Raw genomic sequence first — 15,633 nt, 5'->3', positions numbered from 1 at the left:
TTATGACCAACGAGATTGGCATAATGATTTCCCGGTTTCTTAAGCCTCGCTTCCTCTTGAATGAGCATACATTGTAATTCATGCACATTCCATTTATCCTTCAGAATGTTGTAATGCACATGAAATGTGCCATACTCATGAGGTAAGGAATTGAGGATGAACGTTACTAGGAAATTTTCATTCACTTCAATTCACATGGTCTTCAGTCTTGTTGCAATGTTCTTCATTTCGACAACATGCTCATGCATGGTACGAGAACCATCAAACTTCATGGTGGTTAACCTACCCATTAGTGCCACAGCCCGTGACTTATCAGCCGAGTCGGACTGAGAGCTTTCTTCCACAAACTTCATAAATTCCTTAGTTTTTTCAGTTTTCTTAAATGTGGACTTGATGTTGTCTTCTACAGTCATTCGCATAAACATTAGGCTAAGTCTGTTAGATCTTTGCCAAGCTTTATAGAAAGATCTTTGGTCAGCACTGCTAGCATCAGTAAGAGCAGCGGGTTCCTCACTTAAGAGGGCCGAATCAAGATCCAGAACACCGAGGTGAAACTGAACTTGTTCAGACCATTCAGAGAAATTAAGACCATTGAACTTAATAACAGACGTAGCTTGCGAGTGATGAGAAATATGGATATAGGCAACAAATTACATAAAATACGCTCACACATTATTGCTTTGAGTAATAAACCTAATCTATAATACACATTCAGAACACATGAAATAAACATAAGATATATATTGAAGCTACCTTTGGGCGAAACAACAATACATACAATAAGAAAACATAAGTGATGCTTAAATTAAATATTTTAACATAATAGGTAATTGATATACTTCAATTAGATATATTTGCAATCTTTGGATATGCTAAACATACCTAAACAAGCATATCAATTTACCACCATAATGTTCATGAATTATAAAACGAATAATCAACCTTTGGGCGATCCGAAAAGTTTTATAACCATGAACTTCAATGTACTCATGATAAACTTTAAAAATATCATAATGTCATTAAATTTAAAAGCATTACATAAACATGAGTAATTGAATTTATTTAATTTGGTACCTAAATAAAACTTTATAATTTGGCCACTTTGGTGACTAGCAAATTAATCATAATATGGATATAAAAATAAATAAATAAAACTTTATTCTATAATTAATATCATCCTACAATTGGCAACATAAAACTTTATAAAACCAAATCACTTTGGTGATCAGATTTGATTTAAGCTGATACAATTTCTAACTTGCCAAATAAATTGTAAGCTTTACTCAATAATGAGGATCAGATTTGAGTATAAACAAATATTGTCAACGATCTTATGAATTAAAACATTATGACTATAGCATTAAGAGGATCATGATATTAATTAGCTTTAAGGTACAAAATTTGTGCATTTGACATTATAAGCAAGCATGCAGAATATATCATTCCATTCACACCAAAGCATACAAAAAAATATATATTTGATTCATAAACTGTGTATTTTATCTGACTAATGCACATCGTCACAAATAATGATACCATAGCAATTTCACACTTCAATTTCAAATCTGATACAATAAAACCTTAATGCTATAAACGTCATGCACATGATAATCTGTTGTCAATGGTGCCCACAAGAAGAGTAGTAGTGTCTATTTGTGTACATTTGATGTAATATAGTCTCATGAAGACTCTTGCTTGTAATTGCTTATTCTTTAATAATAAAGTTGAAACGTTCATTCATTCTTTCTTTGTTTGAAGCTTTATGATAAAACCTTAGTCTTTTAGTCCATAAACAAACTTAACAACTTACGAAGAGACAAATGTAGATTTGCATGAACAAACTCTTCGTAGTTTGCTTAAAACGATATATTCGTAATCTTAGGGTCAAAGGACTGTTGACATCAGTACGATTGTTAGAAGAATCTATGATGCCTGGTTATGAGGCATTGAGAGTTGGAGACTCTATAGTTCTTCTAGGTATCTTCCGAATGTATTGAATTGACCAGTGCACTTCTAGAGACAAGATAAGAACAAACCATTTAACCTCTTATGTCTCGAAGTCACTACATATGAATTGCATCATTCTTACCTTAATCCTGAAATGAGACATGCCATTTCACAGCTTAGTATTCTCATTTGAAAAAGTCAGAGTTCGGACTCACTATGTGATTCCGAACATGGCCTATTGGTGAAGTACTAAGTTGTGAGAATGTCATGAGTAACTTTGTGAAGTTCTCATAGATATGGAATTCATGTACAAGATTGCTGAAATGCAATGTATGTCACCTCATGCTTTGTTCCTTGGAGTGTGAATAAATGAACTGGCCAGTGTCCAAATTGAGTCCTGACTCTTTTGGATGAAACAATGTGACTTGTTAGCTCCTCGTCAATACATTGTTTCTAACTTATTCACAAGCGACAAAGGAGTTGAGGAAATAACAGCTAGAAGGGTAAAATGGTAATTTAGTAAATCCCGACTAGCTGATGACATTCATGAAGGGTAGCATAGATAATATTCAGTGGATCCGCTCATTATAATTAGGTGAATTCTCGAGTAGAAAATAAATTCATTTGAACCGAGAGATTTTCAGTGTCAGCTCTTTAGTGGAGTCAGTTGGCATTAAGCTAAAAGGTTTGTGAACTTTTGAGTCCAAGTGTTTAGCTCAAGCTTTGTTCGTTTGGGTCCATGAGGTCATTGTCACGAATCACATCGATAGGAATAGTTAAACTGGACGCTAAGTCAAAACAAGAACGAAAATTGTCAAAATGGTATTTTTGTCTTTTGAGACATATGATGAAATGAATGTCAATAAATTTTTTGACAAGTTCATTTGATGACTTAATGTCACTCGGACATGACTTGATCATTGGGCCTTGTGGATTTATTTCATTTCATAAGAATTTTATTGAAAATTCTAAATGGGCCTTTTCTTATGTTGTCATGAACAAGTGAAGAAAATTCTAGAAGCCTTTTCTAGACATAATGGGCGCCCAACACACCCATAGGAGGAGAGAATATTTTGTGCATAAATGTATCAAGATACTTGCCAAAAGAAAAAGAGGAAACAAATTTCCTATGCTTGGCATAAGGAAATTCGGCCACACAAGCAAGGAGAGAGCAAGGAATAAAAGAGGAAACAAATCCAAGGTCTCATTAAGGCACATGTTGGCCGTGTGACTTGGATGGGAATGGGCAATAAAGATTGCTCATCAAGGCTTGGAAAATAAGAGGAAACTACTTCTTTCCAAGGCCAACCCTTCTCCTATAAATAGGACATTCATTCCTCTCATTCTATTTATTCCACATAAGTTAGAGATTGAGAGCTTCTCTCTCTAGAACTTGTGGTTGCCGCCCCTCTTCTCTCTCTCTCTAGTTTATTTTCGATTTTTCTTGTTTTGGCACCTAGGTCCTCACTCGACCTAGTGTTTAGCTCTGCGACTTCAAGACTCGTTCTTAAGTCGTAGTGTTTAAAAGTGCCCACTCACTAATTCCTTTATTTCGAGTGATTTAGTGATAGAAACTTTCGTGGTTGCTCGAGGTGCCGAGGAAAGAAAGAGAGACGTGCTGCGAGGGGAGACGAGCGTTGCAAACTTTCCAAAAGCTTCTTCAAAGTTCAAGCTTAAAGAAAGGTTAGTAAACTTCTAGCTCATATTAGTTTTTAATTACATGTACTTGTTCTTTGTCTAGGTTAGTAAAAACTGTTTTTACTTGAAAATAATTTTTTTAAAATTCCGCCGCTTCCCGAAGCGTTTAATCTTTTTCTTAAACCCTAGATCATTTCCAAAATAATCGGCATACATAAACCTTACCAATTCTTACAGAGATACATGATGAATACAGAACAAAAACTTGATGCACATAACTCAATTAAGCGCATCAAAAGTAGTAGTTGCTCATTCATAATACAATAATATTTAAAGCACTATCTCTGACGAACATAATATCAATTTGATCTAATAATCCATTATCAAAACATACATAACGAAAAGGCAAAAAGGGTTCATCAAATATCACTCCACGTGACAAAAGTCAATATGAATTTCTTAAATCATGTGCGATTATAGATTTCATAATAAAGCAATTTAAGTGGCCATGGATTTGGCCCAATGATATTAATCGGTGAAGGCTTGATCGGCAAACAAAGACAGCAGTAGATTCATAACGATTAAATAAATTAAGAAGGATTCATACTGCATCGTTGAACGGCGAATAAAACAAATAAAAAAAAATTCATATCGGTAAGGGCAATGTTATCACTCGATCAATTTCATGAATCCGAAAAACATTAGTGCGAAGCATAATATTATCAGACAAATTGAGCATCGCAGATTAATAAAACAATGAACGGAAAATCAATAATTCACAATCAAGGCTCTGATACCACATGTAAGCATAATTTAAACGATCATAATCATCCAAGATATTAGAACTAGATGATTCTCACAGAACATTAGGGATTGAGAAAACCTACCTCGATCCATGACGAGAGCGACGGTGACGGCAGCGGATAATCACCGGAATTGGTTTCTCTCTCTTGACCTCTTTAGACTTTAGAGCTTTCTTTTGATGGCAGAGGAAAACTACGTTATAGGTTGAGAGATGACCAATCCCTAGGGTTTCTCTTTATATAGACCCACCATCAGGGTACAATAGGAATTTACCTTTTATTAATTAACCAATAGGAATTATCTCATTATTATTATTAAACCAATAAGTAAATACACTTGGGCCACAATTCTTTCCCACTTACAAACCCCACGTAATGGGCTTTGAGAAATAATAGGTCCAACAAATGTTACATAATATAATATGTTAAATATATATACTTCTAATTTTTTAATCTTATAAAATATATATAACTTAAATTGTAATTTAATATGTAATTTACATTATTTTTTATATTTATATCGTAATGTATATAAATTTATGATGATTTTTTCACTTTTAAAATACATTTATTTCTATTTTATTTGATATTTTTGAACTTTTGGCTAGCAAAAACAATTAAAGAAATAAAGAAAAGAGATGAACAACAAACAACAACACGTCACAGATGTGTACAATATTATTACCATAACCATTATATCTTTTCTTATATATATATTTTTAAGGCAGTTTTTTGCTGCAGTAGGAATTGAACCCACGACCTCCGCACAGGAGCTGGAGTGGAATTACCACTAGGCTAACCTAGGTATCACATCCTTTCTTATATAATACATAAGCAATTTATTGCGAGAGAAGAGATTTAAAAATAATATAAAATATGTGAAGTCAGTGGTGGGGTATTGAAAAGGAGAGAGAGAGAGAGAGAGAGAGGGAGAGAGAGGTTTATAAAATAAATTTAAATAATTTTCCACCGTACAACCCTCTTGTCCCGTGCGTTGCTGCGGAACAATTAATATATTTTACTTTGAAAGAAAAAATATACAGAGATATGTCCATAAATATTTAAGTTTGAGAACAATGTATTTAAAGTTTTATGAAAATATTTTTATCTTTCTGATAAAAAAAAATCGGTACGAATGGACACTACTTGCGTTTAGAATCCAATCTCTATATTTTTAAGTTTTCAGAAAAAAAAAAAAAAAAAAAAAACGAAATTGAACAGTGTTTCGTGAAAATGAAAGTCTCATCTACTTTATATATATATATATATATATATAATATGCAATTTACCGTGAGAGAAGAGATTTAAAAATAATATAAAATATGTGGAGTTAATGGTGGGGTATTGAAAAGAAGAGAGAGAGAGAGAGAGAGAGAGAGAGAGAGAGAGAAAAGAGGTTTCTAAAATAAATTTAAATAATTTTCCATCATACAACTATTTGTCTCTCCATATTTCTTCGGTTTCCATCTCTCCATCTCTCTTCTTTTCTCAGAATGTACAATACCAAACCTGAGATCTATTTAGTTTAAAAACAAAATCTCAATCTTGAAGAAGATCCACAAAATTCGCTGGCTCTGGCCGGCGTTCAGAAGCTCTCCGTCGCTTCTTCCCAGGCTTCGAAAATTACCAGAGCAAATCCTTTTTACTGATTTCCCACGAAAGTCGCCGACTTTCTTACGTTTTTTTCTTTAAAAAGAACGACATCTTGCGGTCGTTTTCTAATTGAACGGCGTTTCGTTTCGACGATAACTGGCGATATCCAACAACGAAAACGACAATGTAGCTGTCGTCAGTCGCTAAGCCACCGACATCTATTTCGTCAGCGACTTTCGCCGAATTCCGAAGACAATTAAAACCTTGTGCAAAACTCTTCTGATTTGGACACATTATGGATTATTTATAGAGTCATTTTTTTACCGAAGAAAGACGGCTGTTACAATTTTAGTTTACTCTCGCATTGCTTAGATTTGGTATGTGATATTCCCGCATCACTAATATATAGATTTAGTATGTGTGCTTAGTAACAATTTGTATTAGAGCTAACCCACGTTGCAGAAGGGGCGACCTGAAAAAGTCGTACGTAGGTCGACCAAAGTAGGCCGACAAGGACGTTAGTTGGAAGCGTGGTGGTATGTTATGATCTTAGTGACTCTCACATCGCTAAGTATGAGATTCACATGTGAAAGTCCCACATTAATAGAGTATGGACTTAAATATATGAGTGTATAACCTCTTAGGCACCCTCTCCCTAATAGCTTGTTTTGCGGATGAGTTCTACCCAAAGCGTTGTAACAATGATACTTCGACGAAAAAAAATGACATGAACTCAAGACAAGGGTCCAATCCTTTAGTCAACTCCTTGACGAAATCCACATGTCGACTTCGAAGTCCTCAAGTCGACTCCTCGACGTAATCTTCAAGTAGATTCAGAAAATCCCAGAGTCGACTCCAAGGTCCTCGAATCAACTCTGAAGTCCTCAAATCGACTTTGATGTCTTCGATTCGAGTCCTCAAGTCGACTTTGAAGACCTTGAATCAACTCCAAATCAAATCCTCGAGTCGAATCTGAAGTCCTCGAGTTGACTCCAAGGTCCTCAAGTCAACTCCAAATCAAGTCCTCGAGTTGACTATCAAGTTTCTCGAATCGATTCAAGCCCTCGAGCCGAATTCAAATCAAGTCCTCGAGTCAACTCCAAATTAAGTCATTGAGTCGCCTCCAAAACAAATCCTTGAGTCGACTCCAAACAAAGTCCTTATGACAAATTCTTGAACGAAGCCCTTGAGACAACTTTGAGCAAGGCTCTTAAGATGGCCTCTTTAGAAAACTCTTCGAGCTAAACTCCTTGAAGAAATATCTTATTTGAACTCTCAAACAAAATACTCAAAACAAACTAGTGAGCGAGAACTCATGAAACTCCTCCTAATGGCCACAGACCTTCATTTGTCGCCAACCTGCCACAACCGTCGACTCCAAGTGGCCACAAACTCCTTAATACGGTGCCAACCCTCTCTTGATGGCCACCAACCCTTTCTTTGGCCATACTTTGGCCCTTGTGTCTCAAAGAAACAAAACAAAGTTCCTCACAAGCTTCAAGCTACCTCTATAAATACATCATTCACTCATATACAATGTAAGTTCTTCTTGACTTAAGAAAACTCTACATCACTCTCACTTTCTCTCTAAAAGTCTTAGAGAGGACCATAAGCTCATCCACCTCAAGACGATATAATCATACTAATGTTGAATGTCGGACCGTGCGCTAAAGAAAAACCCTTCGTGTCAATCTAGTTCACCTATATTTCCCATTTCCTAGGTGAATACACGAAGAACATGATGACCTGAAAATATGAAAATCACGAGGAACACAAAGATTTGAAGACTCGGAGATTTGAAGAACGTGAAGAACTCCAACACTTGAAGACGATTAAGAGAACTCGAAGGCTCTAAGACTTGGAGAATCCCACGAACTCAAAGACTCGAAGACGATTTGAAGCACTCCAAGGCTCTAAGACTTGAAGACATAGAGAATCCGACAAACTCAAAGACCCTAAAGACTTGAACTTGAAGATCTCGAAGTATACGATGAACAAAGTTGATAATCGGAAGATCTCACCGCCTCTCAATCTACGTGTGGTCATAGAGTCAGACCATAGATCGAACCATGGATAGTTCTAACCAAAAAATGGCATTAATAGATGATATCATAAATATTCAAAAGTTTAGGGAGCATATGTCCTCCTTACACACTATATTCCTTCGCCATTAAATTCAATCACAAAAAACTAAAAAAAAAAAAATAGTGGTTGCTACCAAATCCTAGCTGTCACACATGCCAAATAAAAATAAAATAATATCGTTTTCTTATTTTTCACAATTTTTCTTCTCCTATGGGTACAAGGAACTCTCGAGGCAAGTTGTCTTCTCTTTGATGGCCAACCTTGGTCTTAGGGTTGAGATGAGCGTTTGGAATTAGCTTGGTTAAAAAAAGTGTGACATTGAAAGTTTAAGCACCAGAGACAAAGATTGAAGGGAATGTCAAAGAGAAATTTCATTTTCTAGACCTAAAAACTAGTGAAATATCTTGGATGGACCCTTTATGTTCAAAATATCTCAAATTGGACTTTTGCCCCATTTTCGGACAAAAACGACCCTCTACACAATTTCCTCAACAAAAAATGACACTTTTTCTATCTCTCCAATTCTTTGTTTTAACATTTTTTTGAAGATCTTTGATGATTTTCAATGATTTCGAAAGATCTCCGATGACTTTCAACGAACACGCGCACAACTCATTAAAAAAATTCATTTTTTTTCATTTTTTTATTATATAATTGAAGAAAATGATGAATTTCATCGCTAACAATCGCAAAACGTCACTAACCATCGCTATCTACCGCGAAGTATCGCGGAAACCTTAAAAAGAGCAATAACGACTACAAAAGAGTCGATGTTGCTCTATTCCAGTTTTATAAAAGAGTCGCAGTTGATCTTTTCTAGTTTGTTTTGCGATTGTTTGCAACGGTCAGCGATGGTTAGCAAAGTTTTGCTATGGATAGCGACGATTTGAGATGATTAGCGATGAAATTCATCATTTTCTTCAGTGAAATAGTTCATGGAAAAAAAATTGATTTTTTAAAATAAATTTTGCGCTTGTTCGTCGAAAATCATTGAAAATTAACGGAGATCTTCAAATGTATTAAAATAGAGAGTTTGAGAGATAGAGAAGTGGAAAAATTGTGTAGAGGAGTATTTTTGTCCAAAAATAGGCCAAAAGTCGAATTTGAGATATTTTAGACATAAAAGGTCTAATCAAGAGATTTTACTAGTTTTTAAGTCTAGAAAATGAAATTTCTCATGTCAATGACGTCTATAGTATTGGGCTCGTTTAGAATTCTCAACAGTTAGGGGGCTCAAGTTTTGGAAGCAACCTTGAAGAAATGGTCATGTCTTGGCGGCGAGGGGGTTTGCGACAACTAAGGTGCACATGATACTCTAGGAGAGGCATTAACTCGACCAGATTTCCACGAGGTGTGCAAGAGCTGTGGGGATGTGATGTGCTTCTTCTTGCGGTGTAGTGTACTTTTGTAGCGTCTTTCTCCAACTTATTGATGCTTTCAATTCGGTCACGGTGACCCCGGAATAAATTTTTGTTTGTTTTAACTTTTTTTTATTTGTGCGAATTTATTTGTAGCATTATTATTTCTTGTAAATATTTTACAATCGATCTAGATATAATGTGACAATATTACTAATTTTCTTTGTAGATTATCTTGTTACCCGTAGACTGTGTGTTCCTCATGGGATTGAACTTGGCAAACCTAATACGGATGACCCAAGATCTAGCTATCTTTTTCACGTGACCAGCGGCGGAGCCACATAGGGATGAAGGTGGACCAATGCCCCCCTAAATTTTTTTTAAATTGTAATTATTGTCCTAAAAAATTAATCAATTTTTATATTTTTAGTCCAATTTTTTTTTAAGAGAATTTGATTTTCTCTCCTTAATTTTTTTTTAATTTTTTTTTTTTGTTTATATGTTTTTAAACATCTTCGTTGTTGGAGACTGGCATTCGTTCGTTTAAAACATAACTAAGGAAAACATGAAACATAGACAATGATATTATTTGATAGAGTAACAAATAGAGTAACATTTTCCCCATCCCAAATCATTAAGACCTTAAACTTGAATCCTATAAACATGCATAAAGAAAATGTTTTTTTAGCTGATGATCCTTATAGCTTTGTCCCAGAATAACATTTTGGTCCTTAAGAGTTTTTTATTTAGCTCCTGAAATTTTGAATTTTCCATATTTCACTATTCTAAATTATATTCATATATTTTTACTACAAATTTGTGTTCCATGTTAACAAATAATTAACTTTCAATGCATATTTTGCAACATCAGTAATTATTTTATTAATAAGTATTGAAATTAGATTTAAAAAATATTCACTTTCACTTTTAGTAGTATATTTTTCTTGAAATTATCAGTGATATTGCTAAAATACACATTAGATGAAATTATAAGCTTCAGGCATGCAATTTTTCATAGAAAAATCAACGAAATTTTTTAGAGAAGCCAAAAATATCCAAAATTAGAACAAGAACGTTATATAAAGTTTAAAACAAGAGTCACCCGAGACCAAAAAACCCTACAAAAACGAATCCCACAAAGCCAGGAATACATAGGGAGCTCATAACGAGAGAGAGAGAGAGAGAGAGAGAGAGAGCTTAGTGCTCTAAACTATTGTGGGCTGGTCGGCGGCGGCGGGGCCGGGAATAATCAGCAGACCACCATGAAGGCACTCTCTCTTTGCCAATTTTCTTCGATGAACTTTTTCTTCCAATAATCTTACTACTTCCTGACACCATAACATGACCTGAAAAAAAGGACCATATTCGTGGCTTCCAATCATATCTACATCGTATATATACTGTCCTGTTTGTGTGTATTCGATTATTATATACTTACCACTAAATGTATGATGATGATGGAGAAACAGAAAACAGATGATCATCATCAATCTAAGCACAACCTTGATGACCTTCATGCATGGCAATCTCTCAAGTCTAATTTTCATGCCCAATACAGCCAAATGTGTCCAATAATTTGATGGCCTTGTATTATATATATATGCATGAGATTCAAGTCTCAAGATACTAGCGCTACTGGGATAGGAAGAAGAATATCATTTTCTATAAAGATGTATAGGTAGGTGTATGTATGAATGTATAGGTAAAGCGGGAAAATTGTTGTAAAGGAAGATAAGGAATGTCTGTTTTGCGTTGGGATTTGGACACAAAACACATGCATATAGGTATAGCCATGTGTTGAGGCTGTTTTTGTCCTCTTTCTGCCGAGCAGTGTTGAGTTTTCAAAAAGGACGAGCCAAAAGAAAGATTTGCTTCTTGAATGCGCGTTTGAGCTAATAATATAAAACTACCAAAGTGAATGACTTATTTCTTATATACGAGAAACGGCCTAAATTCTTTGGCTTTTTCAATCCTCGAGATGAGCTTGGACTTTTGGGAGAGATTATCTTCTCAAAAAGCAGACTTTGGATCACGGATAATACTATACCTCAATTCTTTTTTTTTTCTTTTTTTTTGAGAAAATAATATTTTAACTGAACTTCATGTGCCGCTCTACATATGACAATAACACAAGGCCATTAAACATAACGTACCAGGAACTTCGGCAGAATTTACAAGTAATTGTATCTTTAATATAGGTCTATTTGGAAGAGAATTGGATTTTGGAAAGTCTTTCTTAAAGAAATATATTTTTAGTAAATCATTACAAGTTAATGCATTTCATGGCTCATTACAATATTACAGAAAAAATAAATCAATACAACTCTTCATAGAAGCACGACAATAGGAAAATATAGGCAAAGTAATTCGCTTTCAGTCTACTGAATGAATTTTTTTTTTTTTTTTTTATAACCTAACACTATTGTCCATGAAATTTAACGTATACTGGAATAATAAATTAATAAAAATCGTCCCAGTTCATGAGAAAACTTGCGAATTACTTCAGTGAAGTGATGTCAAAGTTCTCAACCAAGGATAATTATGTTTAAGCATCATCACCAGAAGAAGTTCTTAAAAACTTTATTAACTGGTAATTGAAAAGATTACATCAAAATGTAAGGAAATAGACCGGTCTTATTCCGACCATACTGATACACCCAGAAGTTAAAATCTTTAACTCATCTGTATGGGATCAAAATTGGTTGGGCTTTTATTTGTTCCGATTCCAAGAGGGCAAAATCTTTTCTGGTATAAATCATTCAACTACAATGAATAACTAATCGGCTATTGTAAGGACAAAAAAAATTAAAATTTATCTCCGAATTGACAGCACCAAGAAAATACCATAAAACTTGTTGCTGTGGCTGATTTGGTCTCCTAGGGTTTCATAGTCAAGGAGCTCTATCAAATGGCTTTGTATCGTTATAACAAGTTTCCCACACGGCATCCATGGCATCCTTCGAGGCTGACTCCGAGCAGTACGGGTTTGCTTTCAGTGATTTCATTACTCTTCGTCTAACACACTCCTTCAATTATCACAATATAACTTCAGTTTTGAGCAGTGTATATCAAAGAGTATGTATATAAACAAACAGAGAGAGAGAGAGAGAGAGAGAGAGAGAGAGAGAGAGAGCTTCCCTGTGTGAGCAAAATGATAGAAACCCAAAAATATCAAATATATATCACTATTAACATATATTTATAGAAAATAGGATAATCAGAAATACAAAGATAGTTTTCGGACTTTCTAAAGGTCTGCTCTCTCAACAGGGAATTTATACCCCTCCCCACAATTTTCTTACGATTTCACCTCCATAATTCTATCACTATAGCCCTTATTCATGTACTAGCAACTTTTAACTACTCTATTTTAACCAACTAACTATCTACTAATTATTATAACTACTATATTCCTTTGATCCTAACATAAACTTGATGACTACACCAAAAATCAACCTATTCAAGAAGTTCAGCCAATCCCTCTCTCTAAGAGTTCCCTTGATCACCGTATTCTCCCATGACTCTATTTACCACTTAATATGAAGTCCCTTAATACCAAATGAAGATTAATGAATGAATAAAAATATTAGTAGTTGGAGCTTGATTAAAAGTGTAACAAAACCGTATACCACAGAATTAAGCAAACTGTGGTATCTTTCTCAAGCTATATTACATAGTAATTATGGCAGAGTACCGGAAAATCAAGCATTATTTTGACCAAACTGTTCGTCGTAAAAATTTTAAGTGTCGAAAATAAATTGCCTCAAAAGGGACTCGAATAAAACGTGAACAAAAAAAAAATCTGAATATGAAAACAGAGTTTCTTTCTTCATGCTGGGTGATTTGGGGGGGTCAAAGAAGCAATTGTAGTTTTTAGGGTCAGAATTTTCTTTTTGAGGAGTTGTGGGAGAGTGTTATTTATTGTTTGCTTAATGGCTGTCTGTTCTAGTTTCGGTTTTCAGCTCCTTTACTTTGACCGAACTCAATCAACCGATAATGGTGTGTTTCATCACTAGAACAAGAATAAAGAAAACTCACTTGTTCATGACCTCGAAGCCTCACGTAACCCCGGAGCAATTCACGTTTATAGTGACAATCACCACTTAAATGACCCGCACGAATCTGCACAAACAAACAATATCTAAGAAAACACGGTTTGATCATTGTCAACACTTGTCGAAAACGAGGAATACCGACCTCACTGCAAGCGTGATGAGCACAATTAGACCAGTCCAAATTCGCAGCACGACAATCATCGTAGGCGTGGATTAGCTCGTGTATCACCACTTGGTTCACATCGTCTTGCATTGTCATGTGATTACTACACACCATAATCTAAGATGCATGAACAAAAACGAAACTGTTCTCAGCCAAATTAAAAACTCACTCCTCTCGACTAATTTTAGTACGAGTTTCAGATCCATAAAAAAAAAAGGCTTTATAGCCATATAATATCGGTAATAAAATCACCCACCAGCCAAGCAACTCACTCTATAAGATAGTGAATATCTGAATCTTAATTTACTCTTAAACGGCTGAAAGTCAGATTTCAAGACTAATCAATAATAATATAAAATCAAGGACTAGAATTAGCTTCTTCGTTTTTCATATAAAATCAAGTTCTTGTAATCTCTCAACTTGGAATCCAAATTTAATCTTCAATTGGACCTAACAGCAAACAGAACTTTCTAAGCTTATAAACTAGAAGCAGAACCTCTCATAACAATGGAGTTACAGAAACAAGTGTAAACAATGAATTAGCAATCGATGAAAAAAAAAAATAATAATTGCGAGTATAGAATAAATCTCTCACTCCTTCGCCGCGAACGAACCCACCGGCCATTTGCTTGTTGCAATGGACGGCCTTGATGAAGCCGTCGCCGATGAAGCACCCAGATTTCTTCAGATGCTCCAAAAGAAACTTCACCGTCGGAGCTGAATCCAGCAAAAACCAATCAATCAGTGGATATTAAGTTCCTGAAACCCTAGAGAAAAGAAAGGAAAACCTGGCACGAGGCTTATTTTTCGTTCAAAAGGGGAACTAGTGAGTCCGTACTTCGGAGACTCTTGCGAACCATGTCTTCGCATTCGGGGATGGATTTGCCGCCATTGGAGGTCGAGGCGGGCTCGGGCGCGCAAACGTCTTCCATTGATGGACTATTTTTGCGGTGGAGAAAGTAAAGTAAAGGGTCGTCTTGTTCAGGGCGTTTTGGGTTTTGAGTTCAAACAAACTACCATCTTGTTTTTCTTCGAGTTTGAGAGAAAATTATAGGAAAAATAAAAAAATAAAAAATAAAAATACTATGATAACTACTCGAGTGAAATAATCTATAGCCAACAACTACAAATTAGTGAAATAATCAAATTATATAATATTAGGTTTCAATAAATTTTTTAACCTCCAATTTTCCACAAAGTCCAAAACATTATCGATCGAGAGACTACTCGAGTAACCCTAATTGTTGGGTCTAGGGAGAATCAAACCGGAGACAAACCAAGTCCTAAGAATCACGCTTACCACTAGATCAATTCTTAAGGATTCAAATTGTTTATATAAATCGTCAAAATTGCTAATATAAATTGACAGTTTAACTTTAACTATTTTGTTGAAATTTAAGCTTAATTATTTTTCTAATCGATTGGATATAAATTACTATTTTGTATAATTTTTCCAATAATTATATATGAATTATTTACTTCTTACATAAAATTTTATTTTTTAGGATAAGATTTACTTTTGCATTTGTTGCACTCGAACTCATCTACTCATTTAGTTTAACTATATATTTTATCAATAAGATCAAAGTGAAGTTTTGAATAGCCATTTAATTTTCGAGGATATTATAGCTATATAGTAATTTTGAAACATAAAAATTGCAAATTGACGGGAATGCCCTTAATTTTCTCTTTTCCGATCATTGTATGCCGAAAATATAATTGGAAATATAATAAATAAGTAGTTAATATTTACAATTGTTATATGCATGGATACAATCTCTAAAATTAACAGTTAATACTTTTGGCAAGTGAAGATTAAATGGACATTATCCTCTGAGGTAAAATGATATGGGAGATTGTTGGACAAGTCTTTTCATACACCATGTAGGGGGAGGAAGTTTGGACATCTTGACCTTTTATGATCAAAATGGGAGAAGTTTATAAATGTTGCCCACAGAAAAATATTATAGTAACTATCTCTAGGGATACTA

The 15,633-nt window shown here is 34.6% G+C and overlaps 1 protein-coding gene across 2 annotated transcripts; it reads right to left on the bottom strand.

Annotated features, from left to right (window-relative positions):
- Nucleotides 1–11,231: 11,231 nt before the first annotated feature.
- On the bottom strand, nucleotides 11,232–14,692 carry LOC149404746 (Ku70-binding family protein). Of its 2 annotated transcripts, XM_089607281.1 has the most exons (6): nucleotides 14,481–14,692; nucleotides 14,238–14,359; nucleotides 13,622–13,759; nucleotides 13,463–13,546; nucleotides 12,269–12,450; nucleotides 11,232–12,169 (listed from the first exon to the last, which is right to left on the bottom strand). In XM_089607281.1, exons 1-5 carry the CDS (start codon nucleotides 14,572–14,574, stop codon nucleotides 12,316–12,318), a joined length of 573 nt encoding a protein of 190 aa, XP_089463407.1. In that variant the 5' UTR covers nucleotides 14,575–14,692; the 3' UTR covers nucleotides 11,232–12,169; nucleotides 12,269–12,315. The 2 variants fall into 2 exon arrangements, with proteins under 2 accessions (XP_089463407.1, XP_089463405.1); XM_089607279.1 differs by having other exon boundaries at nucleotides 11,824–12,450.
- Between the last annotated feature and the right edge of the window lie 941 nt (nucleotides 14,693–15,633).

The sequence above is a fragment of the Urtica dioica genome, chromosome 2 (assembly GCF_054948205.1).
Source record: "Urtica dioica subsp. dioica isolate 48M chromosome 2, U.dioica_male_clone48M_v1_H2, whole genome shotgun sequence".
NCBI classification, from domain to species: Eukaryota; Viridiplantae; Streptophyta; class Magnoliopsida; order Rosales; family Urticaceae; genus Urtica; species Urtica dioica.
This window is presented reverse-complemented; position numbering and strand designations above follow the sequence as displayed.

What these genes read in the sequence shown, in the direction of transcription:
- LOC149404746 (XM_089607281.1), bottom strand. Translation starts at nt 14,574, where the DNA reads ATGGAAGACGTTTGCGCGCCCGAGCCCGCCTCGACCTCCAATGGCGGC. An exon ending in GGTTCGTTCGCGGCGAAGGA is followed by an intron (nt 13,760 to 14,237) that starts GTGAGAGATTTA and finishes CATGCATCTTAG; the next exon opens with ATTATGGTGTGTAGTAATCA. An exon ending in CTCATCACGCTTGCAGTGAG is followed by an intron (nt 13,547 to 13,621) that starts GTCGGTATTCCT and finishes TTGTTTGTGCAG; the next exon opens with ATTCGTGCGGGTCATTTAAG.